Source organism: Bufo gargarizans, chromosome 2 (genome assembly GCF_014858855.1).
Source record: "Bufo gargarizans isolate SCDJY-AF-19 chromosome 2, ASM1485885v1, whole genome shotgun sequence".
Classification (NCBI taxonomy): Eukaryota; Metazoa; Chordata; class Amphibia; order Anura; family Bufonidae; genus Bufo; species Bufo gargarizans.
This window is the reverse complement of record NC_058081.1, coordinates 169,815,275-169,841,829: the sequence shown is the minus strand read 5'-3', so window position 1 is coordinate 169,841,829 and position 26,555 is coordinate 169,815,275. Positions and strand designations below refer to the sequence as shown.

The 26,555-nt window shown below is 43.2% G+C and overlaps 1 protein-coding gene across 1 annotated transcript in view; it reads left to right on the top strand.

Moving 5' to 3' along the window:
* Positions 1-1,483: 1,483 nt before the first annotated feature.
* The window catches only part of ZNF280D (zinc finger protein 280D), a 113,549-nt gene continuing 88,477 nt past the window's right edge, over positions 1,484-26,555 (top strand). Inside the window, exons 1-2 of the mRNA XM_044279684.1 lie at positions 1,484-3,227; positions 13,697-13,844. Of these exons, the coding sequence (XP_044135619.1) occupies positions 13,700-13,844 (145 nt within the window). The 5' untranslated portion in view covers positions 1,484-3,227; positions 13,697-13,699. The remainder of the gene's footprint in view (positions 3,228-13,696; positions 13,845-26,555) is intronic.

Sequence of the window (26,555 nt, the reverse complement as noted above, 5' to 3'; positions counted from 1 at the left end):
TGCAGATGACACTAAACTGTGTAGAGTAATTGACACGGAAGAGGACAGTATACTACTACAGAGGGATCTGGACAGATTGGAGGATTGGGCAGAGAAGTGGCAGATGAGGTTTAACACTGACAAATGTAAGGTTATGCACATGGGAAGGAATAATGCAAGTCACCCGTACATACTAAATGGTAAAACACTAGGTAACACTGACAAGTGTGGTAAAAGGACCTAGGAATTTTAGTGAACAGCAAACTAAGCTGTAAAAAACAGTGTTAGACAGCTGCTGCCAAGGCCAATAAGATAATGGATTGCATCAAAAGGGGCATAGATGCCCGTGATGAGAACATAGTCCTGCCATAAATCACTAGTCAGACAACACATGGAGTACTGTGTACAAAAGTGTACTAAAGTAATAACTGGAATCAAAATTCGGGTTATTTACTTTTGAAAAAAGAAGACTGAGGTGAGATATAATACCTATATATAAATATATAAGGGGTCAGTACTGAGACCACTCCCATCATCTATTTATCCCCAGGACTGTGACGAGGGGACATCCTCTGCGTCTGGAGGAAAGAAGGTTTGTACACAAACATAGAAGAGGATTCTTTACGGTAAGAGCAGTGAGACTATGGAACTCTCTGCCTGAGGAGGTGGTGATGGTGAGTACAATAAAGGAATTCAAGAGGGGCCTGGATGTATTTCTGGAGCGTAATAATATTACAGGCTATAGCTACTAGAGAGGGGTCGTTGATCCAGGGAGTTATTCTGATTGCCTGATTGGAGTCGGGAAGGAATTTTTTTCCCCTTAAGTGGAGAAAATTTGCTTCTTCCTCAGTTTTTTTTTTTTTTGCCTTCCTCTGGATTAACTTGCAGGATAACAGGCTGAAGTGGGTGGACAGATGTCTTTTTTTGGCCTTATAAACTATGTTACTAAATGACAGTAATGCATATGAAAATGGTCTCACTCCCCTTTTTCTAAAATTAGCATCCTCTCCTATCCCCTGGTGGACTTATGTCTTTTTAACTGTATTAACTATGCAAATATGTTTTTGTGGCATTTTTTTCAGATGTTTACTTTTCCAGAAGTATGCTGCCATTACCGAAAGCCAACAGGAAATATCTGGAGCTGGTGTTTTTACAGCAAAAAATGAAAAATGTAGAAATCTGGGTCTTACTCCACTTTTTCTAAATTAGTGTCCCCACCTATCCCTTGGTTGAACTCGATGGACTGATGTCTTTTTTCAACAGTATTAACATACATTACATAAACTATGTTTTTGTGGCATTTTTTTCCCCAAATGTTTACTTTTCCAGGAGCATGCTGCTATTTAAAAAAAAGCAACATGACGCCATGATAAAAACCCACTACAATTGTATAAAAAAACCTCCATAAAACACCTTTTCTAACATGATACATTTTTTCATAGTGGAAACTTTGTAAAACTAAAAGTGAAATTACATTTTTTTAAATCTGACACAGAAAAATTGTGATGTTCAACATTTTTAAAATTTATTTTGGACAATTAATGTCTTTCATGTTCCATCTTCATGTTGGGGATCATGGGTGTGGAGGGAACGATGTGGCATAGTCATGAAATCTAAGTTGGAAGATTCCATAAACTTCTGATAAAGATATAAAGTAAACTGTCACAGAAATTGAAGAAAAGGTTGCAAAGAGTGCAAATCACATTGCCCTAATGCATTAACTCAACCTAAATATGTGAAAAAGTATGTGTGTTACTATGACATTGAAAAACCACAAGCAGCTTCCAACAACTTTTAGAACGAACGACAAGCGCCCTCCGACAACTTGGAAAACCACAAGCAGCTTCCAACAACTTTTAGAACGAACGACAAGCGCCCTCCGACAACTTGGAAAACGACAAGCGCCCTCCGACAACTTGGAAAACGACAAGCGCCCTCCGACAACTTGGAAAACGACAAGCGCCCTCCGACAACTTGGAAAACGACAAGCGCCCTCCGACAACTTGGAAAACGACAAGCGCCCTCCGACAACTGTGAAAATCATTAGCGCCTTCCAACAACTTTGAAAACTAGAAGCGTCTTCCAACAACTTGAAAAAGTACAAGCGCCCTCCAACATCTTTGAAAACTACAAGTGCCCTCCGACAACTTTGAAAACTATAAGCGCCCTCCAACAACTGTGAAAATCATTAGCGCCTTCCAACTTTGAAAACTAGAAGCGTCTTCCAACAACTTGAAAAAGTACAAGCGCCCTCCAACAACTTTGAAAACTATAAGCGCCCTCCAACAACTTTGAAAACTATAAGCGCCCTCCAACAACTTTGAAAACTATAAGCGCCCTCCAACAACTTTGAAAACTATAAGCGCCCTCCAACAACTTTGAAAACTATAAGCGCCCTCCAACAACTTGGAAAACTATAAGCGCCTTCCAACAACTTGGAAAACTATAAGCGCCTTCCAACAACTTGGAAAACTACAAGCGCCCTCCGACAACTTGGAAAACTACAAGCGCCCTCCGACAACTGTGAAAATCATTAGCGCCTTCCAACAACTTTGAAAACTAGAAGCGTCTTCCAACAACTTTGAAAACTATAAGCGCCCTCCAACAACTTTGAAAACTATAAGCGCCCTCCAACAACTTTGAAAACTATAAGCGCCCTCCAACAACTTTGAAAACTATAAGCGCCCTCCAACAACTTTGAAAACTATAAGCGCCCTCCAACAACTTTGAAAACTATAAGCGCCCTCCAACAACTTTGAAAACTATAAGCGCCCTCCAACAACTTTAAAAAATATAAGTGCCTTCCAACAACTTGGAAGACTATTAGCACCTTTCAAAAAACAATCACCAACAAATTCAAAATAGTTTCCCAGTAAAATATATCTAAAAGTAATGCTGGGACCAGGTAGACGCCACATCAGTGTCCCAGGCTGCTGCTTCTTCCAGCTGGTGCCCTCAGTCATGGCGTCCTGGCAGTCTGTGGGCTCCACATGGGGCTGGTGCACTCCCCTTTCCATCGCACTGCGCCTCCAGCCTACAAATGGCGCTGTGCCGGGGCAGGACGGCACATGCTCCCCGGCCTGCGCGCCTCCAGCACACAAACAGCCTTGTCCGACCTACCATTACCCAGCATTCACCGCAGCGAGTTCACGCGAACTCCCCGTTAGCAGCCCCAGCGCGGTTTGCAAGCGCGTTATCTTCCAAGCAGCCCGAGCCATTGTGCCCTGCTGGCCGCCATAGCTACCACGGTAAGCCTGCTTTCATTCCATCCCCGCTGCAGCCGCCCGTCTCCGTGGCCGTTGCTCTAGGCCTCCGCTGGAGTCGCCGAGCTTAGGCACATCGCAGGGGGAGGTGGGTAAAGACCAGAGATGGTTTGCCGACCAGCGACTATGTCGGACGCCATCTTTGGTGAGCCGTGCCTGTTGTTGCCGCTGCCTGTACACACAAGGCTGTGTGTGGGGAGAGATTATTAAGCGTCACACGGACGAATTTCCTGTCATTAAGTTGACGTGCGTTATGTGTGGCGGCCGCCGCCGCTCGCCCTCCGAGCTGTCCGTGGTGGTGCTGCCGCTGCCGCCACACAAAAGGAGGATGGTGGCTGGCAGCGGAAGGCGAGGAGCTCCCCTCCCAGGCTCTGCTGTGTGTGCTACCTGCGCCTCTTGTTGACTGCTTCTTAATAAGTCGCAGCTCATCTGCTGCCAGCTACTGTACATAATAATAGTAGTAATGCGTGATTTATACAATCTCAGTTGCTGAGGAGATGTGGAGTCACAGTCCCGCCCTCCAGTCACAGCAGACTCAGGAGCACAGGGAGGTGGCACCGTGCCACATCAGGCTGAAGGAAAGTGCCAACCTGTCAGCTTATCTTCTGCCACTTTACAGCAGATACTAGAATACCTGTTATATTCTGTGCAAATGTTACAAAACTATTAAAGGACGTTTTCTCATCGTTCTGAACAATTTATTCCATGTATTTCACGTTTACCCGATAATAAATGTCTCTTGTTTGCACCCACCAGTTATCGTTTTCCACTTAGTGATACCTTTAGAAGACCACCTCTTTAAGAAGACCACCTTTATCCAGACCAGACAGGTTTTCAGTTCCACCATGTATTATACATAGGGGCCATCTTCCCTCAAAGACCACCCCCCCCCCCCCCTTATCACGACCAGACAGGTTTTCAGTTCCACCATATATTATACAGAGTGGCCATCTTCCTCGAGAAGACTACCCCCTTATCCCGACCAAACTGGTTTTTAGTTCCACCATATATTATACAGAGTAGGGGTGCACCGAAATGAAAATTCTGGATGCCCTTGACCGAAAACCGAAACTGCCTTTTTGCCCAAATACTTTTAAAATACTTTTTTTTTTTTTTAATGATTTTATAACAGTGCCATCCACAGACCTCCTCCCAGTCCCTCCCCGCTGATACATCGCAGCCTGCGATGCTGGAGCATGGCAGGCTGCGATGTCAAAAGGTGGCGGAACGCCGTTCCGGTGCGTTCCGCCAGAAAAAAAGCCCTGTATATAACCAACCATATTTTCTGCCGATATGTACCAATATCGGCCGAAATGGATTAGGCCCATTTTCGGCCGATATTTTCGGCCGCCGGAATTTCGGTGCACCCCTAATACAGAGTGGCCATCTTCCTCAAGAAGACCACCCCCTTATCCCGACCAAACTGGTTTTCAGTTCCACCATATATTACACAGAGCGGCCATCTTCCTCGAGAAGACCACCCCCTTATCCTGACCAAACTGGTTTTCAGTTCCACCATATATTATACAGAGTGGCCATCTTCCTCGAGAAGACCACCCCCTTATCCCGACCAAACTGGTTTTCAGTTCCACCATATATTATACATAGTGGCCATCTTCCTTAAAGACCACCCCGTGATCCAGACCCAATATTCGAAAATACATTTCTCTTCCACCATATATTGTACATATTGGCCATCTTTCCTCAAAGACCACCCCCTTATTCGGACCAGACAGGTTTTCAGTTCCACCATATATTATACATATTGGCTATCTTCCTCGAGAAGACCACCTTTTTCCAGACCACACAGGTTTTCAGTTCCACCATATATTATACATATCATACATACCCAATTTTCCAACAAAATTTATCTTCCACCATATATTATACATGGTGGCCATCTTCCTCAAAAACCATGCCCCGTATCCAGACCCAATTTTCAAACAAAATCTTTCTTTCACCATATTATATATATTGGCCATCTTGCTCGAGAAGACCACCCCCTTATCCAGACCCAATTTTTTTAATGAAATTTCTCTTCCACCATATCAAAGACCACCCCCTTCTTCAGACCAGGCAGGTTTTCAGTTCCACCATATGTTATACATAGTGGCCATCTTCCCTGAAGACCACCCTTTAATCCAGACCTGATTTTTCTATAAGGCCATGTTCACATTTCCGGCAGAGAGCAGCCTGTCAGATTTCACCGAATCTGGCAATGCTGGATTCTTTACTTCACTGCTGGATTCCCATTGACTGCAATGATGCCTGGCAATGATCTGGGCACTTAACGGCATAAATACCAGATTTCAGACGGATAAAAAAAACGTTGCATGCTATGGGTTTTGGTCCGGCCAACTGCCGTCATTTGTGCCAGATCAGGCAGCTGGAGCAGCTTGACCAAAATGTTAACGCAGCCTCAAATTTTTAGTTCCACCATATATTATACGTAGTGGCCATCTTCCTCAAGAAGACCACCCCCGTAGGGTCCATTCACACGTCCGTATGTGTTTTGCGGATCCGCAAAACACTGACACCGGCAATGTGCGTTCCACTTTTTGCGGATTGCACATCGCCGGCACTCTCATAGAAAATGCCTTTTCTTGTGCGCAATTGCAGACATGTTCTATTTTTTTGCAGGTCCGCAAATGTGGATGCGGACAGCACACTTCAGCCCCATTGAAAATGAATGGGTCCGCACCTGTTCTGCAAAATTGTGGAACGGATGCGGACCCATTTTGCGGACGTGTGAATGGACCCTTATACAGAGCCAATTTTTCCAACAAATCTCTCTTCCACCATATATTTTGCATACTGGCTATAGTATTTGAGAAGACCCCCTTCCCCCTCTAAGAACACCACTTTTCCATGTAGTTTTAGTTTTCTTAAAGGGCTTCTCAGGGAATTTATAAAAATTGTTAAATATTACTTTATTAGTATTAGAAATATATTCCCAAATACCTTTCATTAGTTATAATGGCTCATTTTGTATGGGGAGCAATCATCAGAGGAAATAAAATGGCTGCTGTCCCTATTAGTACACACAAAATCTGTCCTAATCACACAGAGGACAAGTTACTTCACAACAATGAGGTAAAAAGCTGCCTCATCCTCCTCTCTGCTCTACTTGTCAGGGATTATGGGATTATGATCCTGAATACAGTTTAATATTATCTTCAGCTGAGTCTCTGTAGGAATGGAGCTCATGAGGAGACAGGGAGGACGGACAGGACAGATTGGGGGAGATTTATCAAAACTGGTTTAGTTGCCCATAGCAACCAATTAGATCAATCACCAGTTTGGAATTTCCCCCCACTGTAGTAATGTGGGGCTGTGGTAATGAAGACTGCATTCAAGTGCTGATGCTCAATACACTCAGCGTCCTCTCTGTGCTTCATGTCTCCTCATGAACTCCATTCCTACAGATTCAGCCAAAGATCATATTAAACTGTATTCAGGATCATAATCCCTGACAAGCAGAGCAGGGGGAGGGCAGCTGTGTAGCTGTACCCTTAAAGGGGTTGTCTGGGTTCAGAGCTGAACCGGGCTCTCCATGGGGCTGCTTTCATTAATGATTCCACTACTCCCTTAAAAGACAGTTGCTATGGCTTGTCTGTTTCTGGCTAGGAAGACAGAGGGGCGGTCCTTCACACTGCATGCCTGCATTAGACTTCAGAATGAGGAGGCGTGTCTCTGAGTAATCCAATCTGATTGGCTGGCAGAGAGCTGCTGGCTACAGCAAGTGTATATGGGAAATGAGGGAAAGCAGTTTTGGCCTCAGAGAACTGGCAGAGGAACCATCTTGAGAAGGTCCTCATATTGTAAATGTTTAAACAGCTGTAAATAAGGGAAACACTCAAGGAAAAGAGTGGTGTGTGAAGAAACTAAAGATTGCTTTATGCATAATACTGCAGCAGTAACATATGGACTGGACACATTTGTCTCAGGCTTGGAATATTGGTCTAGAGACAAATATTAAAGGGGTTATCCAATACTATAAACTGCCCCCCCCCCCCCCCCCCATATGCCAGGCCCCTCGCAGGGAATATACTGACCCTGCTGCCTGTGCCGCTCCTGTTCCCAAACTGCTGCTGCTTCTCCCCGTGCGTGCGCCAATGAAAACATTTTGGGGGGGGGGGGAAGCAGGCAGAGGCTAGCCTCCCTAGGGCCACCCGTGATGCTAGGAAGGCTTGTCCCCATCCCCACCTGCCATTGGTTGCTCCCCTTCCCCCGGATGTTATCATCGGTGCACGGGGCGAAGCAGCAGAGGCAGTGTGGGGACCAGGAGTGGCGCAGGAAGCGCTGTAAATATATTCCCTGTGAGGGGCCTGGCATATGGGGGGGGTTTATAGTATTGGATAACCCCTTTTAACATTTAGGCTAGGACTTTACATCAGTTTTATATTTTTCACCACAGGCTCCCATGACTTCTAACTTGTGTGTGGTGACATTGAACTCCACAACAATTTCAGCCCCTTCTGGTCTAGTTAAGCTTCTGGTCTGCTAGTGCTGTTGGCAAAAATAATGCTGCATGCAGGAATTTGCCAGCCGTCGGGGCCGGACTGGGACTGAAATTTATCCCTGGCATTTTAAAACGGACAGGCCCACTTCCTGTGTGGTGCACTCCACCCCAGTTGATGGACATTACATTCAGAGCTATCACACATACAGGAGCATACAGCACTACATTACATCCAGTGATGCCTCCTCTAATGTAGATGTTCTCATTCCTCGTCTTCTCCATTAAAAGCAGACCGCCATGATGACATCTTTCCGCCACATCTTGTTTCTGCAGAGTTCATCACACTCATTGAAAGTTCGCTCATTTGGGTTTCTCTCCTCTCTTTGTGGGCATGTGACTAGTGATTGGCTTGAAGGGGGTTGTCTGACACAGTTCAATAACTTCTCGGTCATGGCTGATGCAGACAGGGAAGGCAGCGGGCTTGGTTAATGAACTGAGCGAGATAGCCAGCCATCTTCAGGATAGGTGTCTAATGTTTTATGGCCAGATTTAGAAACTGGCAGAGAAGCCGACCCTCCTACAGCATATTTGGGAAATTGGACACCTGACGTGTAACTTTATGTGGTAATAACTTTTGGATGCTTTCACTTATCCAAGCCATTCTGAGACTGGTTTCTTGTGACAATTGTACTTTATGTTAATGGTAAATTTGAGTTTATATAAACCACCTTTATTTCTAAAATCAAGTACCGTAGTAATTTTCTGAATTTGAATTTCTCTTCTTTTAACGCAGCTAGTGATACCTTATTATTACTTTACATTTCCCATATTTCTACTTTATACTGACATAGTTTTGAAAATGTCATTTAAATTTTTTAAGACATTAAAAGGCTTTGAATTTTGTGAAGGCTTAGGCTACTTTCACACTAGCGTTCGGGCGGATCCGTTCAGAACGGATCCGCCCATAATAATGCAGACGGAGGCTCCGTTCAGTACGGATCCGTCTGCATTATTTTAGCAAAAAAAAGCTAAGTGTGGAAATAGCCTGGGACGGATCCGTCCAGACTTTCAATGTAAAGTCAATGGGGGACGGATCCGCTTGAAGATTGAGCCACATTGTGGCATCTTCAAACGGATCCGTCCCCATTGACTTACATTGTAAGTCTGGACGGATCCGCACGCCTCCGCACGGCCAGGCGGACACCCGAACGCTGCAAGCAGCGTTCAGCTGTCCGCCTGTCCGTGCGGAGGCGAGCGGAGCGGAGGCTGAACGCCACCAGACTGATGCAGTCTGAGCGGATCCGCCTCCATTCAGACTGCATCAGGGGTGGACGGCTGCGTTCGGGTCCGCTCGTGAGCTCCTTCAAACGGAGCTCACGAACGGAATACCGAACGCTAGTGTGAAAGCAGCCTTAGATCTTTGTTAACCCTTCAGTAGTTCCACGAGAATTAAAGGAAAACTGAGATTACATTTCTAAATTTCACTTTTTTGGCTGATTTTTCATTTTAATCAATTGTTTCCTGTAACAGCAAGGGTTAACAGCGAAACTAAACTCAATATCTATTACCCTGATTCTGCAGTTTACATAACCACCCCATATGTGGCTGTCGACTGCTGTATGGGCACACGGCAGAGCACGTAATGGCTTTTGGAGGGCAGATTTCACTGGCATAATCTTCAGGCGGTGTGTCGCATTTGAAGTTACTCTGAGGTACCCCAGTGTGCCCACGCAAGTTGGAGAATCCTAAGCCACCATTACCTTTCCCAAAAAGCTATACCAGTCTTACACATGTATGTTCAGCAGAAGGTTGGGCCACTCTATGGGCATCTCTGTGTCTGGTAGAGTTCATGGAGTGGCTGGGTTTGGGGTGGCTCCAATGCTACACTGGGTGCTCCGGACACTGTCGAGGTGTCGCCATGTGTTGCTGCTCTCCGGAAGGGATGGTAAGACGTGGTGTACCCCAATGGGAATTGAGTCCATAGAGTCAGGGTCTGCAGGTAGCCAGTGTACTTCTTTACCGGAGGAATTCAGGTGCACAACAATACAGGCGAGGCTTCTCTAGTCTTTTCCCTGTCAGAAGAAGGGTTTGATGCTGAGGAAAGGCCCGAGCTAGCTGTCCCTCTCTTAGAAGGCTGATACCCTGGCCAAAGGCTGGAGGCCCACGGTCTGTGTCTCAGTAGTCTGGGTGGCTCCTTGTTCACAGGGCTGGTGACCCATGGTGTGTGGCTCAGCGTCCCCATCTTAGCATCTTTTTCTGGTCACTCATGCAGATGGCAGTCTTTCCCTCTAAGAACTGTTCCCTAACTGCAGAACACTAGGGGCTCTGACTGCTCTCTTTATATACAATTTCTAGCTAGACTGGAACCTTCTAGTAAGAGGGGTGGAGTGGAGAAACTCAGCACAAACAATTACAAAGTTACCACTCCCATCTGTCATAGACTTACATTAGAGCTTCAATGACATTCAATAGCAACAACACAGCAGTTTTTTCCCACCAAAAACAAGATTCCAGACGTAACAACAGAGCTAAACCAGACATTCAAAAGGTCAGTCTGTCTGGTTTAGATGGTAAACAAGTCTGGCTTTTCCCCTCCAAAACATTCTCTTCGACTTAACTGCACCCCTGCTCCAGGGCATTACATTCACCCTAGCGCTGACGTATGGAGTTGTAACTATGGACAAAGACAATATGTCATTCACAGCCCACTGGGTAAAATTCGTTCCAGCCCAGGCCTTGCTTGTCATCATGGGATTTCTGTACCAATGTCCTACTCTGTCTCCTCATCCTCCACCTTGTCCTCACCCTCCCCTCTAGGCACAGTTCACAGTAGTCCTCCATCATGTCACCTATGCAAACCTAGGCATTGTCATGCTGTTCTGCACCTTGTCACACTGGGGAGGATCTGCTCCACGTCATCAATAAAGGAATCGAATACTGGCTGTCTTCTCCCTAACTGAAGATAGGAACCATGGTTACTGATTACGGGAAGAACATTTTGTCTGCGCTACATCAGGGAGGGCTTATCTATATGCCCTGCATGGGGCACATCTTTAATCTGGTTGTCATTCGGTTTCTCAAGTCTTTCACTGAACTGCAAGAGTTGTTAAAATTGTCTGGGAAACTGTGCATGCTCTTCAGCCACACTTACCGTGCAAAACACGCCCCCTTGAGCTGCAAAGGCAAAATGCTGTTCCCCAGCATTGCCTGAAATGCGACGTTTCCACCCATTGGAACTCCACGCTCCATATGTTAGACAGCCTGCATGAGCAGAGGAGGGCGGTCAATGATTTCTTAATGCAGCAGACAGACAGGTTTACTCCCCAGTGTAATTTCCATCTTAGCCAGTGGCAGCTCATGCATGACACATGCTGTTTGCTCAGGCCCTTTGAGGAGGCCACTTTATCTGTCAGTCGGCAGAACTACGGGATGAATGATGTAATTCCACTCCTTCACATCCTGGAGAGGATGCTGAGAAATACAATTGGCGAGGGGACAGAAGTCGTGGCACCTACATCTCACAGCCACCTGAGCCCTGAGGAGGAGGACATACATGCCCAGGAATTTTATACACACCTAGCTGGTTTATCTGCCCAAGGGACAGGAGAGCGGTGACAAAGACAACGCAGATGATGCTGATATACTATGGCAGTATGCAGTGGAGATGGAGGCAGAGAGGACTCGCCTTTCCTCCAAAAATGAGAAACGAACCTTCATAAAAATTAATCAAGCGTGGATCAACCTGAATTTCCAGACAACGGTGCCTGATGCCACTAATAATCATACTGTAGTGTGCTAGCACACTGGAATATTTTGCAAAATGAGCCGTTACTTCTGGTCACGTGTTGCTGCCACCATTCTCATGCTGCCACCCACCTGATGCCACCCAATTTACTTTTTGTTTTGTTGCATTATCTCCCCCAAAAAATTGAAAAAAAAAGTGATTAGAAAGTAATATACACCCCAAAATAGTATCAGTAAAAAGTACAGATCACCCTGCAAAAAGTGAGCTCTCACGAAGCTTTTTTAGACTTAAAGGGGTTTTCCGAGATTTTTATACTGATAACTAGGGATGAGCGAATCAACTTCGGATGAAACTTAGCAGTATTGTCATGTTCGCCCCCAATAACAAATCCCAAAAAGCAATGGCAGAGTTGCCACATTATCTGTATCCTGCTTCCCAAAAAGTTAACTAAGAAGTGATCAAAAAGTTGTATGTACCTCATAAAAGAACCAATGATAAAGTTCTGTGGAGGAAAAATAAAATGTATGGTTGTCAAAAAAAAAGGCTGTACTGGTGTCCAGCACAGAAATCTGACCTCCAAAAACCATATGGCGCTCCTTCTCTTCTGATCCCTGCCGTGTGCCCATACAGAAGTTTATGATTACATATGGGGTGTTTCTGTAAACTGCAGAATAAGGGTAATAAATATTGATGTTTGTTTGGCTGTTAACCCTTTATGGCTCCTGTATAACAGAAACAGGACGGATCCATTATGCTGGCCATAGACTTGTGTTATGAAGGAATGCATAACGGAATGCCTCTAAAAGCATTTTGTTATGCATTCCGTCATGGAATTGTATTATGGTCTGTGGTAATTACTTCCATAATTCAGCATATACCCGAACTTCAAAACTTGAAGTTCGCTCATCACTAAATAAATTGTAATATCTGGCAAAAAATGAAATTTAGAAATTTTACTAAATTTTCCTTTTAATTCTTGTGAAAGAGATAAAGGGTTAACAACGTTTATCAAATCAGTTTTGAATAACTTGCGGAGTGTAGTTTCTAAAATGGGGCCATTTACGTGTGGTTTCTACTATGCAAGACCCACAAAGTGACTTCCAATCTCAATTGGTCCTTTAAAAAAGTGGATTTTGGAAATTTCTTTAAAAATTTGCTTCTAAAAATCTAAGCCTTCTAACGTCCTTGAAAAATGACATTCATAAAATGATGCACTCATAAAGTAGACATATGGTGAATATTAATTAATAACTACTTTGAGATATCACTATCCATCTTAAAAGCATAGAAATGAAAATTAGAGAATTTGTTCCAAATTTTCAGTAAATTTAGAATTTTTTTTGTAAATAAAGGTAAAACATTTTGACCTAAATTAACCTTGCACATAAAGTATATTGTATCACGAGAACATTCTCAGAATCGCTTGGATAAATAAAAGCTTTCCAAAGTTATTACCGCATAATGTAACACATGTTAGATTTGCAAAAATAGGCTTGGTCAAGAAGGCGAAAACTGGTTGTGTCCTGAAGGGGTTACAGGGGTTGTCTCGCATTATACACTGCTGGTTCCCATGGGTTGTGGCCACTGCTGTAGTGCAAATACGAGTTGGCCAGGCCGGGAGTTGCTGCGCATGCGTGTCTATGCATGGCACGGTCCTGGCCACCAGAGAGACCGGCTCCTTTTCTTATAATGTGGAAGCACAAAATCCACTGCTGGATTGCAGGGGGGTCATAACCCCTGGAAATGACAAGTGTCTAATGTGATGGCAAAATGAATCCAGCCAGCAAAGGAGACAATATGGACATTTACAATACATTAGTAAGTGGCTTGTGTTAAATTTGTCTGCATGATAAATGATATTTGCTGAAGTGAGACAACTGCTTTAAAGTTATTTATGTTCTGTCTTGTGATGTTTCATCCATCCATTCATTGACACTTGTATTATAAGCTAGGGCTGTATGTCATCTACCATGAGTTATGGTGGCCATCCCCCAAATTCCATGTTTCCCTAAAAATCCTCACCTTGTTATCCTTACAAAACAAGCGTGCACAGTAGAGCCCTGGACTAAATGGAATGGAATGTACTTTGTTGACAGGACAAATAGTGAAGCATACTGCAGAACCTCCATGGCCTATCTTGGCCTAGAAATCCATTATCTACAAATGTTTTTTAAAAATGGTAAAATATTTAATACTGCAGAGTTACTCGGTAGAATTCTTAACTCTTTCATTGTGTTTGTTTTTTAGTGAATGATGGCCGAATTGTTAATGGAATGTGAAGAAGAAGAGCTTGAACCGTGGCAGCAAAGATCTAAAGCAATTGTCATTGATGATGAAGATGACGATGAACCAATTTTTGTACGAGAGATTAGTGTTTCTAAAACTACCAATACAAGTAAGGCTTCTCTCTGCCTCTCCTCTCTCTTAATCCAGTTACATAAGTATTTGTAGAAAACATAGCACAAGAAGTGGATTCTTATGGTGGGTAGGTGAGAGGGACACTGCAACTTACGCTCATCAGCTTCTCTTTTCAAAAGCTGTGATAGTGAATAGTGTAAAGATGGCATTTCAAGCCTGTTTGGTAGCATACACATAGCTGTAAAGATGGATAGATATACTTAAAAATGGAGAATACTTGATAGTTAAGTACAATTAGCACAATTCATGTTCATTAACCACTTAATTTCTTTAAATATATATATCCACAATAAAGTCAAAAAGTAGAGACAGCACTTCAAAAATTAATGGACCCGCTTTTTTATTTTTGATCTACAGAGCTGTATGAGGGCTTGTTTTTTGGGACACACTGTAGTTTTTATTGGTACCATTTTTGGGGTACATACAACTTTTTGATCAATTATTAAACTTTTTTTGGGTTGACAAAATGACAAAAAAAAATTGTCTTAACCAAAACAAAACGACAAAGTTTTTATTGTCTTAACCATTATGGTGTTCAGAGCACAGGAACATTTTTCATATTATACAGCTGGCACCTGCAATGGATGGAGCAGGCTCACCGCAGCAACCCGCATTTAATTCCCTGCTCATAATGCCGTAAATGTATGGTACTATACGTTAAAGGGTTAATGGGAGGCATATGGTGTTAATTTTAAACCTCCATGTGTCTCATAATAATACTAAGTGACACCATAATTAACCGCATGTTGCTCATTACATGATGGGGTCACTTGCTTTCATTGTGAGGCACATGGAGGTATTACTGTAATAAGATCCTGGGCCTCACATTAATACAGGCACACAGCATAAAGCACATACCTGTAAAACTGTATGAAACCTCCTGCAGCAAGATCTTCCTGGATCCTGATAAGTTAAAGGACCTTTGATGTCATTACCATCTAACCAGTAACAAGTGAATGTTATTGGTCACATGGTGATGACATCATAAAAGGTCCTATAACTTATCAGGATCCAGGATCGCGGTGAATGGCTCTCTCCCCTGTCCTCGTATTGCCCACTGCCGACAGTCCCCCATCAAGCTACTATGTTATTTCATTGGTGGCAGTGGCTGGCCGCATTGCAGTGAGGAGGAAGGGACGTTTTCCTTCCTCCTCCACGGTGTGCACTGAGCTTTGCGTGCGCCATGTTCTCTTATAATAAAAGATTCAAAGGGTGGGTTCACGTTTGCTGCCTCCATTTAATGTATACGTAAAAAAAAAAAAGATACAAAAATGCAGCACACCATGTTCTTGTATCTTGCACAGTCCGGTAAAAAAAACTTTTTTTGCAATGGTTAAAAAAAAGTATACTTTTTTTTTTTATTAGAATTTTTTTTTTTTTTTTTTTTTTTACAATGGAACTGGTGAACAGATGCCACTGTATGGCATTAGTCTGAGGCATACATTTAAGGCAGGGGTGCACAACCTTTTTTTGGTCTGGGGGCCGCATTGTCACATCAGTCTATTTCAAGGGTCCGCAAATAAAATAAATAATTAAATAAATGTCATCAGCGCTCATATGCATTGGCCTTTTACACAAACCAGTGCAAAGTGACTGTGGAGGAATGATCACTATCACAGTCCTTCCTCCTTCATTTAGTTATATTGATAATTGATAGCCCATTCCTGATTACACAGGGAGATGTGCTGCAGATAATCGTACATCTTTCATCCTGATAAAATATGCAAATCAGCCGACAAACGAAAAATTCCTTGCTTATCGACTGATCAACTGCACGATTATACCGGCCAGATATGAGCGCTCCTATGAACACTTCCCAGTAATTGTCCTGAATATTGTGCTGCAGCGTGGCCCCTGAAACCAAAGAGTTAAACTTACCTGCTCCCCACTACTCTGGTCCTCCGAACTGTCCTTGAGCTGTTTACGCCTGGCAGTGCATGGACATGGTCACATACACCTCTCCAGCCAATGACTGGCTTCAGCGGTAATGTGGCCACAAGCAGCATATAACCACTGAAGCTAGTCATTGAATGGAGCGGTGTATGTGACCATGGCCATGCGCTGCCAGGTGTAAACGGCATAGGAACCAGAAAATGGAGGCAGCGGGGGCAGTGCAGACAACCGGAGCCTCATGGAGCAGCTAATTATGAATCTTCTATTTCAGGGGCCATGCTGCAGGAATTTGTTAAAAAATAGCGGAGACATTTCCTTCCATCCTGCCTCCTATTCCTTCCACCCTGCTTTCCTCTACTGCAGGGGACAGAGCTCACTGGTTATTACGGCTCCTCTTCATCTCCGGGTCCGGCGTCTCGCTCCCCTGTCTTCTCCGGCCCGTGCTGCACTGTCACCTGAAAGCGTGCAGCGTCAGGTCATAGTGCGCGCACTACATCCTGACGCTGTACGGGATCAGGACAGTGCAGCGCGGGCCCCATCAAAGAAGACCAGGGGTTGAGTATCGGAAGCGCTTGCTGCGCTTCTTCCCCGCTCCCGACACCTGATGCATACTAGTGCGCGCTTCTATAATGGAAACGCTCACTAGTATTCGCTTTATACGCATTATCGGTATATCAGCAAGGTTAGATGCTGATATCGATAATGTACAAAATCCTGAATATCGGCTGATAATATCGGTACTTACGATAATCTGTCGATCCCTAGTAAGCACTTTACCTTGCTAGTGGGGAAAACACTCATTGGTTAACGCTTTAGGCTGAGTTCACAGTAGGGTTGAGCGGTATACCGGTGGCAACGATATACAGCGGTATTAAAGAACAGCGATATGCCGATATCACTGTTTTCTAATAACCGCTGTATTTTTTTACGTCATAGGAGTGGTCATGTGCGCTGACCGCTTCTAAATCTGCGTCCGCCCGCCCCTGCACCTTGCATAGCGCTGAGAAGTACAACACATTACTTCCCTTCCCGCCACTTGCTCTTGGCTCCTTCTTGCTCCGCCTCCCATATTCAAGTCTCCAGACTCCATCCACAATCTGACATCACCGCCCATGACCCACCCGGGCCGGTTCTATTGTATGTGGCGAACTCTGTGTGAGTAGGGTGTCTCTGGAGATACCCTCGCTCGTGTGCTCTGATGACAAACGTATTACTTCCTGCAGCGGGCCGTACCCTGCTCTCCCTCCTTCTTGCTCCCATATTCAAATCTCCGCCCACCGACATCTGATGTCAGAATCAGAGCACACAAGCGAGGCAGCCGCGAGAAAAGTTTCTCCAGACTCCCTGCGAGCAAGAGTTCGCCACTTCGCCTGACTCCTGGCCTGCGAGGAGTGTCCAGGCAGAGGAACAGGAGTGAGTGAGAGACCCTAAAAAGCATAGAATAGTGTCATAAATAAAGGTGGTATGTCAGACTGTCTATGTCTTCTGTGTCCCTGGCCTGGTCCTTCCCTTCCTGCCTGCAAGCTGCAGTTAGTCTCAGCACATTGATTTATAATAGCAGGCATTAGGGAATAATGAGTCCCCAAAACATGAGCAACAAGAAGACATTACTGTATGTATGGTGGCCTGTGGCCACAAGACTTTATTATAACATCTCCTTGTGGCTGCCCCCATACAGTGTAACGTCTCCCTGTGGCTGCCCCATACAGTGTAACGTCTCCTTGTGGCTGCCCCCATACAGTGTAACGTCTCCTTGTGGCTGCCCCCATACAGTGTAACGTCTCCTTGTGGCTGCCCCCATACAGTGTAACGTCTCCTTGTGGCTGCCCCCATACAGTGTAACGTCTCCTTGTGGCTGCCCCCATACAGTGTAACGTCTCCTTGTGGTTTTTTTCTTTTAAACGGGTATTTATCGCAATATATATATATCGTTATCGCGATAAATTTCTTAATATCGTTATTGTCTGAATATTTTTGATATCGCCCAACCCTATCAGCGTTCAGCCTTTACGTTCTCCTGCTTCGTTTAAGAGCAGGAGAATGGAAAGGACGGATTCGGCACATAACTGAGCCGAACGAAGCCTACAGACCCCATAGACTATAATGGGGTCCGTTAGGTTTCCTCTCAGAAGATGATTTTGGAGCGGAGACAAAAGTTGTGCGCGCACAACTTTTGTCTCCGATTCAGATAGGTTTCCGCTCAGAGAAAGATAACAGACCCCATTATAGGCTCAGTTATGTGCCGAATCCGTCCTTTCCATTCTCCTGCTCCTATAACAGAGCAGGAGAACGTAAAGGCTTAACGCTGATGTGAACTCAGCCTTAATGGCCAGGCCTGAAAAGGCTCAATGACCAGACACTTTTTTTTTGTGATTTAGCGCCTGTGGTGGTTCAAACTGTTGTAACTATCTTATTTGTTGGACTACCAAAATAATTTTTGCAACAATTTTTTACGTTATTTTTTTTCAAACTATAGCTCCTTATTCTTTAAATATGCAAACGAACACCAAAATAAATTATTATAATTTAGTTCCTTATTTTGTGTAGGCTGTTTTGTTATATAATATGTATAGTTTCACGTGAATTGGGCGGTGATAGTGACGGTTTTGGTGTGGGTGTTTTTTCTTTTATGTAGGGCTGCAGCTAACGATTATTTGAATAATCGATTAGTTGCCGATTAATTTCTACGATTAATCGGGAAAAACGACAAAATTACAAAACAGAGAGGTTTATATGATCTTACTTGAAAAATGATGTTCAAAGGCCATATTAAAACAAATTGTGGACGACACTATTATGGGGGATCTGTGGACGACACTATTATGGGGGATCTGTGGACGACACTATTATGGGGGATCTGTGGACGGCGTAGTTATGGAGAGGGGGATCTGTGGACGGCGTAGTTATGGAGAGGGGGATCTGTGGACGGCGTAGTTATGGAGAGGGGGATCTGTGGACGGCTTAGTTATTGAGAGGGGGATCTGTGGACGGCGTAGTTATGGAGAGGGGGATCTGTGGACGGCGTAGTTATGGAGAGGGGGATCTGTGGACGGCATAGTTATGGAGAGGGGGATCTGTGGACGGCATAGTTATGGAGAGGGGGATCTGTGGGCTGCGCAGTTATGGAGAGGGGGATCTGTGGGCGGCGCAGTTATGGAGAGGGGGATCTGTGGGCGGCGCTGTTATGGAGAGGGGGATCTGTGGGCGGCGCTGTTATGGAGAGGGGGAACTGTGGATGGCGCTGTTATGGAGAGGGGGATCTGTGGGTGGCGCTGTTATGGAGAGGGGGATATGTGCACTGTTATGGGCATAACAGTGCACAGATCCCTTTCCTCATAACAGTGCACAGATCCCCCTTCCCATAGCAGTGCCATACACAGACCCCCCCTCCTCCCCATAGCAGTGCTATACACAGACCCCCCTCCCCATAGCAGTGCTATACACAGACCCCCCTCCCCATAGCAGTGCCATAGACAGATCCTCCCCCCTCCCCATAGCAGTGCTATACACAGACCCCCCCTCCCCATAGCAGTGCCATAGACAGATCCTCCCCCCTCCCCATAACAGCCCCAGCGCTTATAAGTCTGACTAATCACTGCATCTTTATTTTACCTTTTTACAATGACGCTCCTGTAACAGCCAGGCAGAGCGGACGGCGGCGTAACGTCACTCACGTGACGCACCTGCTCCGCCCACTTCATGAATGAAGGAGGCGGAGCAGGCGTGTCACGTGAGTGAGTGACGTTACGCCGCCGTCCGCTCTGCCTGGCTGTTACAGGATCGTCATTGTAAAAAGGTAAAATAAAGATGCAGCGACCGCCCGCCCGCATAGCAACGAATCGGCGATTATTCGATAACTGGATTCGTCGACAACGAATCCAGTTATCGATTACATCGATTAATCGTTGCAGCCCTACTTTTATGTATTTTTTTTTAATCTTTTTTTTATTTTAACGTAATTTTTTATATATTTCTGCTACATAATATGTCCCCCTAGAGGTTATAAAAAGATTTTGCACTTTTTCCTTTTTATTTTTTACTTTTATTCATATTTTTTTAAAATATTTAATTGTATTTTTTTTATAATTGGTTTATTACTTTTTTTTTTTATATATTTTTTTTTTATATGTCCCACAAGAGGTCATAAAAATACTGTTGGAAGACAATGAACATATTTAATATTTTTTCCTTTTTTTTTTCCCATTTGTATTTCATTTTATTTATTTTTTTAATACATTTTTCCCCACATAACATGTCACCCATCGGGTCAAAAAAGAATGTTGGAGGACAGTGAACACTCTTTTTATTTAGCACTTCCTATTTTTTTGTAATTGTTTTATTTTTTTTATTTTTTTTTCTGCCACATAATATTTTATTTCTCTTTTTTCTTTTATTTGTATTTAGTATAACTTTTTTTATTTATAATTTTTTTTATATATTTCTTTCCCGCATAATTTGTCCCCAAGAGGTCACTGAAAGACCTTTTGGGAGACAATGGGAGACTTTTTTTTGGTACTTTTTCCACTGTAACTGGAGCATCCAAAGAAGCCCCAGTTACAGGGAAACATGTGGGTGCTTTTTATTAGGGCAGAGCTGATCAGGATCTACTGACCCTACTGGTTTTTGTATACATTAAAAAGATGGGAAAAACGTGATGTAAACCCACCCTAAGCTGTGCAATATCACAACTTATTATCCAAAAAAATGCCAATTCCAGTATCGTATCGAACCAGGTATCAAAGTATCGAAGAACTATCAAGACTTCGATACCTGGTGCAACCCTACTGTGTTTCACCAAAAACAAAAAAGCAAATCGGACACTGCAAAACTGAATTACATGAATTAGAAAATTGAGTTACCGTATATAAATATAATTTAAATCTGCTTTGTGTTTTCTCCTTGCTGGAAGAAAACGAAGCATAAATGCAGTTACGTTGTTGACCTCATTAGACCTTTTTATAAGAGATGCAACTTGGAGCTGATCAGGTGATTCCCTCATTTTATGGTTCCTTACTCCCAGTAATTAGGCTGTTTAGTGTTATTAAGACATCTAAAAGGGGATCAAAGTCTGGAAATTAGCAATCTATAATTAAATTTTTTTAAAAAAAATACCTGTTATTTGTATAAATGTGTATTGGTTTACATTTTTCGTCTGTGTCAAATAAGTTGTTACATAGCTGCAACCGTTTTCACGTTATAATTCCAGTTACTAAGAACTGCTAACATTTCTCTTAGTTTTGGAAGCTAATTTATCTGAACCTTTTCCTTTGTCATTATGAAAAATGATACCACTCAAAAGGCACATCCAGGCAATGACATGGACAGGTTTACTAAAGGGAAATACTGGGAAATATTTACAATGGAAATTACATTTCTATTTAAACAAAATGTACACAGCATGCAAGGGCACTGTTATTTACTTACTTTTGTGAAAGGTCATTATACTAAACATATCGGTATACAGAGTATTGAGGTAATGTCCTGTCAGATAAGGGTCTCTTTACATCTGCAGGTACTTAAAAGAGTTGTGCAGAAATGTGGGGGGTGGCCAGACACTTGGCTGAACTTATAAAGGAAAGATGACTTACCTGCTTCCCGGCACCAGCTCCACGCTTCTTCTCCTCCAGGCCTGCAAGGCTCCACTGGGCTCCTTCAATTTCAACATCCGGTTTGGAATCGCCGCAGCCAATCACTGGCTGCTTTGGTGACCATCTCCCCTTGCGTCATGTGACAATTTGTCATAGCATAAGGGGAGCGGATTACCACCGCAGCGAAGTGATTGGCTGCAGCAATGTCAAACCGGATGTTAACATTGAGGGAGCCCAGCGGAGCTTCACAGGCCTAGAGGAGAAGGGTCGGGGAGCCAGTGCCAGGAAGCAGGTAAGTCCTCTTTTCCTTTACAAGTCCGGCCAAGTGGAAGGGTTTGCCAAACCCCCACCCATTCTTGCACAACCTCTTTAAACACTTGATGGAAAGAGACCCATATCTGACAAGACATTACCACAATACTCTGTCATGCTGAAGATCTGGTCATGACACAAACATTCCACATCCATCAGGAAAGGAGTTTGGACATAAACACGTATTAAAATTTGTTTGTTCCAGTTATCTGAAGGTCCAGTTGACACAGAGTTGAGCATTGCCACCTCAAAATCAACTTACAAAAAATACCTCAAAACAGCCACCAATTCATTTCAATGAGAAGCAGCACTTGCTTTTTTTCCCCCCACATGAACAAAAGAAGCGTGGAAAAACAGAACCAGCGCGTCTTATATTGGGGTAGAATCCACGCTGAATCTCCCATAAAAATGAAGGGAAGCATTTTTTGTTGCAGATCTGCGCCAAAAACCTCAAGCTGAAAATGCAGCTTTGTATAAAAGTAAACACCCATTGGTTAAAAAAAACATGCATAAAAAAGATGTGAAAAAACGGTTGAAAAAAAACCTGGAAAAACGTGCTGATAAAAAAACATGCATGGATTCCGTACTGATATATATATTTTTTCCTTTGTTGTAAAACTGAATCCTGGCAGCATGTGAACATGCCCTAGGAGTTGAGTGCATTTGTGGTGTCTCCTCTTCAGGCTCCTATCTTCCATTTCTACACATGGTGTAGGACAGTTTATTTGGTCTTTATTGGTTTCAAATATTGACTTGTCACATGTAAATCTGGAATTTAATCATTCTTGGGTTTGTAATCTCCAAACTTGAAAGAGGTTGTGCAAGAATGCCAGAAGGGAAATATCGCATGTAATCGAGATAAAGTGTAGGATGTGTTCTGAGATACAGTCCTGATCAAAAGTTTAAGACCACTTGAAAAATGGCAAAAAATCATATTTTACATTGTTGAATCTTAACAAGGTTCCAAGCTGAGCTTCAACATGCAACAAGAAGAAATGAGAGTGAGACAAAACATTTTTTTTGAGCATTCAATTAATTGAAAATAACGATTAAACTGAAACGGGCTGATTTTCAGCTGATCCAAATTTTAGGACCACATGCTTTTAAAAGGCCAAATCTGTGCAAAGATGTGGATTCATTTTCTGTCAGGTAGTCACACGTTGTGATGGCAAATGCATCATTTCTTAAATGATCCTGAGGGTTATGGAACAAAAAAGTCAAGTGGAAGACCCCAAAAAATGCCATCAGCACTGAGCTGGAGGATCCAATTGGCTGTTTGTCAAGACACTGGACGATCCTCGACCCAAATTAAGGACCTTACTGGTGCTGACTGCAGCCCCATAACCATCAGACGGCATCTGAGACTGAAGGGCTTCAAAAACAAAAAACGTCTTCAAAGAACTTGTCTCCTTGAACGCCACAGAACTGCTCGTTTGGACTTTGCAAGAGAGCACCAAACATGGGACATTCAAAGGTGGAAGAAAGTTTTATTCTCTGATGAGAAAAAATGTAACCTTGATGGTCCTGATGGTTTCCAACGTTACTGGCATGACAAGCAGATCCCACCTGAGATGTTTTCTACGCGCCACAGTGGAGTGGGCGCCATAATGGTTTGGGGTGCTTTTTCCTTCAGTGGAACAATGGAGCTTCAGGAAGTGCAGGGGCGTCAAACGGCCACTGGCTATATCCAGATGTTGCAGAGACCATTCCTTAATGACTGAGGGCCCTCGTCTGTGTGGTAACGACTGGGGTTTTTCAACAGGACAACGCTACAGTACACAATGCCCGCAGGAGAATAACATCACTCTTTTGGCCCATCCTGCGTGTTCCGCTGATCTAAATCCAATTGAGAACCTTTGGGGATGGATGGCAAGGGAAGTTTACAAAAATGGGCAACAGTTCCAGACAGTAGATGGCCTTCGTGCGGCCGTCTTCACCACTTGGAGAAATGTTCCCACTCACCTCATGGAAACGCTTGCATCAAGCATGCCAAAATGAATTTTTGAAATGATAAACAATAACGGCGGAGCTACTCATTACTGAGTTCATGTTTGGAAGTTGGATTTCTGTTTTGGGTGGGGTTAGTTTTTTTTTTTTTTTGGGCGGTGTGGTCCTAAACTTTTGATCAGCTGAAAAACAGCCTGTTTTAGTTTATTCGTTGTTTTCATTAAACTGAATGCTCCAAAAATGTTTTGTCACACTCCCATTTCTTCTTGTTACATGTTGAAGCTCTACTTGGAACCTTGTTAAGATCCAGTAATGCTAAATATGATTTTTTGCCATTTTTCAAGTGGTCTTAAACTTTTGATCAGGACTGTATTTCTGTTTTGTACATGTGGGGTATCTGACGTGTATACTAATCCTAGTTTTAATCTCATTAGTAGTGCACCCTACATTCTGCAGTTTACAGTGCAAGCTATGGCATATGTAGTATTGCACTACAGATATTAAAAATACAATTAGTCGCAGTCGAGTGGGTATTTTTCATCGCCCTCATATATCCACAACAAACACATCTTGCATACCCGCATTTGTAGCTGCTTGTGCATTGAAGACATATTGAGATGTTGAGATTTAGGTTTAGCAGAAAAAAACACAAACACAATTGGTTTGTCCTTAATAGGTTTTTTCTTTTTTTGCGTTAGTAAAGACGCTCCTAGTTTACTAGCGGCAAAAGCATGGGCTCCATTCAGCCTCCTCCATCCAGGGCGGTGTCAGACTGAATTTCCTTGGGCCCACCTGAGAAAACGATTCCAAGGGCCCCTCCTCTGTGTACACATGAAATATATACTTATATGTGTATGTTCGCTTTTAAGTAATTTTAACATTACACATTCAGGACTTATTGGTAAAGTTTACTAGTATATCTGATGGTTATTGGTTCTAAGAAAAGCTCAAAATTATCTTCTGTTAGGCCTTAAGGGCCCTTTACACTGGCCCGAGAATCCCACAGATAGTCGCTAATGAACATTCATAGGAATGCTCATTAGCGATTATATGGTGGTGTAAATGTGCCACTGATGAACGAGCAAAATGCTCATTCATAAGGTAATAGATCATTCATGCAGTCACAAAAATCATTGTTTGCTATGTAATCCCGATCTCCAGCCGGCAAACAAGAAGTCATTATGGATACAAGTGATGGCTTTAGTGATCACTCCTCCCCATACTGTGGAGGAGATCGCTGCATTTAAATACAGCAGACTCCTTCGCTGACGAGAAGGCGATTGTTCCTGACAAATGCCTGCTGGACCTTTAGAAGCCCTGTTTTATAAGGTCTCCTTATTGTGTCAGAGCTTGAGCCCACTGGAGGATACTCTAGTCCAGCCGTGATCTAGGGTATCCACAATTCTGTAATCTTGGTGAAATATGTTCAGCCTCACAAGAAATTGTTAAGTTGCTCAAGTAAATTTCCCAAGCAGTATGTTGTGGATCACATGGGAAGGGTGACATGATCTGTCAAACAGTGTTGTATTGCCTGACATCTTTTAGCTGCAGGTGACATTATTACCCCAGCCAGAGGATCACCTGGCAATGTCAAATCAAGAAAATAAATTCTGGATGTATTAAGGGATGCAGAAAACCAAGTTAATTGCGGTTTAAAAATACATCATCAAATTCCGGTATGGCCGCTACATCACCTGAATGAATTTGCACTTCTTGTAAGGCTAGTTTCACACTAGAGGTAAATTCTTCCGGCATACTGTTAAGCGCAGCGGTTTTCTTCCAGCTGATTCTCTACATATTTGCTCATACTATCTGAGATTAATACTAGAATTAGGAAACAAATTTCAGATGTTCTGTAAAAAACAGAAATGTCTCAGAAACCAACTTACACTTTAAGTTGATACACGAAGACGATGTATCGTTGTTGATAGTTCAAGGGGTGGAACGGGTTAATGGACCTGTGGTTATAGAAGAAAGCTCCTGAACAGGGAGACCTTCTGGATGTTTGTTAGGATACTTTCACACTTTACTGTTGCCGGATCCGGAAATCCATATGCAAATGGCTATCATTTGGATCCGGATGCGGATCAGTCTGACAAATGCATTGAAATACCGGATCCGTCTCTCCCGTGTCACCTGGAAAAACGGGTCCGGTATATATTTTTTTTTTCACAGTTTGCATGCATGCGCAGACCGGAAAACCGGATCCGTCAATGCGGTAATTTCCTGAACTCTGGTACCGGATCCGGCATTAATACATTTCAATCTGGCAAGTGTTCCAGAATTTTGTCTGGAGGATAAAACGCAGCATGCTGCAGTATTTTCTCCGGCCAAATACCGTAAAGGGGACAGAACTGAAGACATCCTGATGCATACTGAACGGAATGCTCTCCATTCAGAATGCATTAGGATATGACTGATCAGTTTATTTTCTAGTATTGAGCCCCTGTGACGGAATTCAATACCGGAAAAGTTTAAAGCTAGTGTGAAAGTAGCCTAAAAAACCTGTGTTCCTAATGGTATGAAGAGAAAGCATTACTAAGTATTTGTCTTTTCTATACTGACACATCTTGAGTTTTGTCTTGTACTGTGGCTACAGATATTCTTTTGAATGAAAATCTGGCAGGGTTATCTTAGCAGTTTTCAATTATTTCTTAATTATGTTTAACACATGCCACACATTTACTGGATTTCTGCAGCTATATATTTTTGTCTCTTGTACATTGCATTGCCATGAGGATCAGTGTATCTAGATCTGAAATGCGTAGGCTGCTTTGTCTGTCCTGTTGTCCCCAGGGTGCCTTCATTTGTGGCAGATTTTGTTGCAGAAAAATTCCTGCAAAGTATCATCCAGAAGTAAGAAAATGAGCCCTCTATGAAATAAGAAAAAAACATGTAAAGGACTAATTTGCGGAACCAATACAAGCAAAGGGGAATTATTTTTTGCT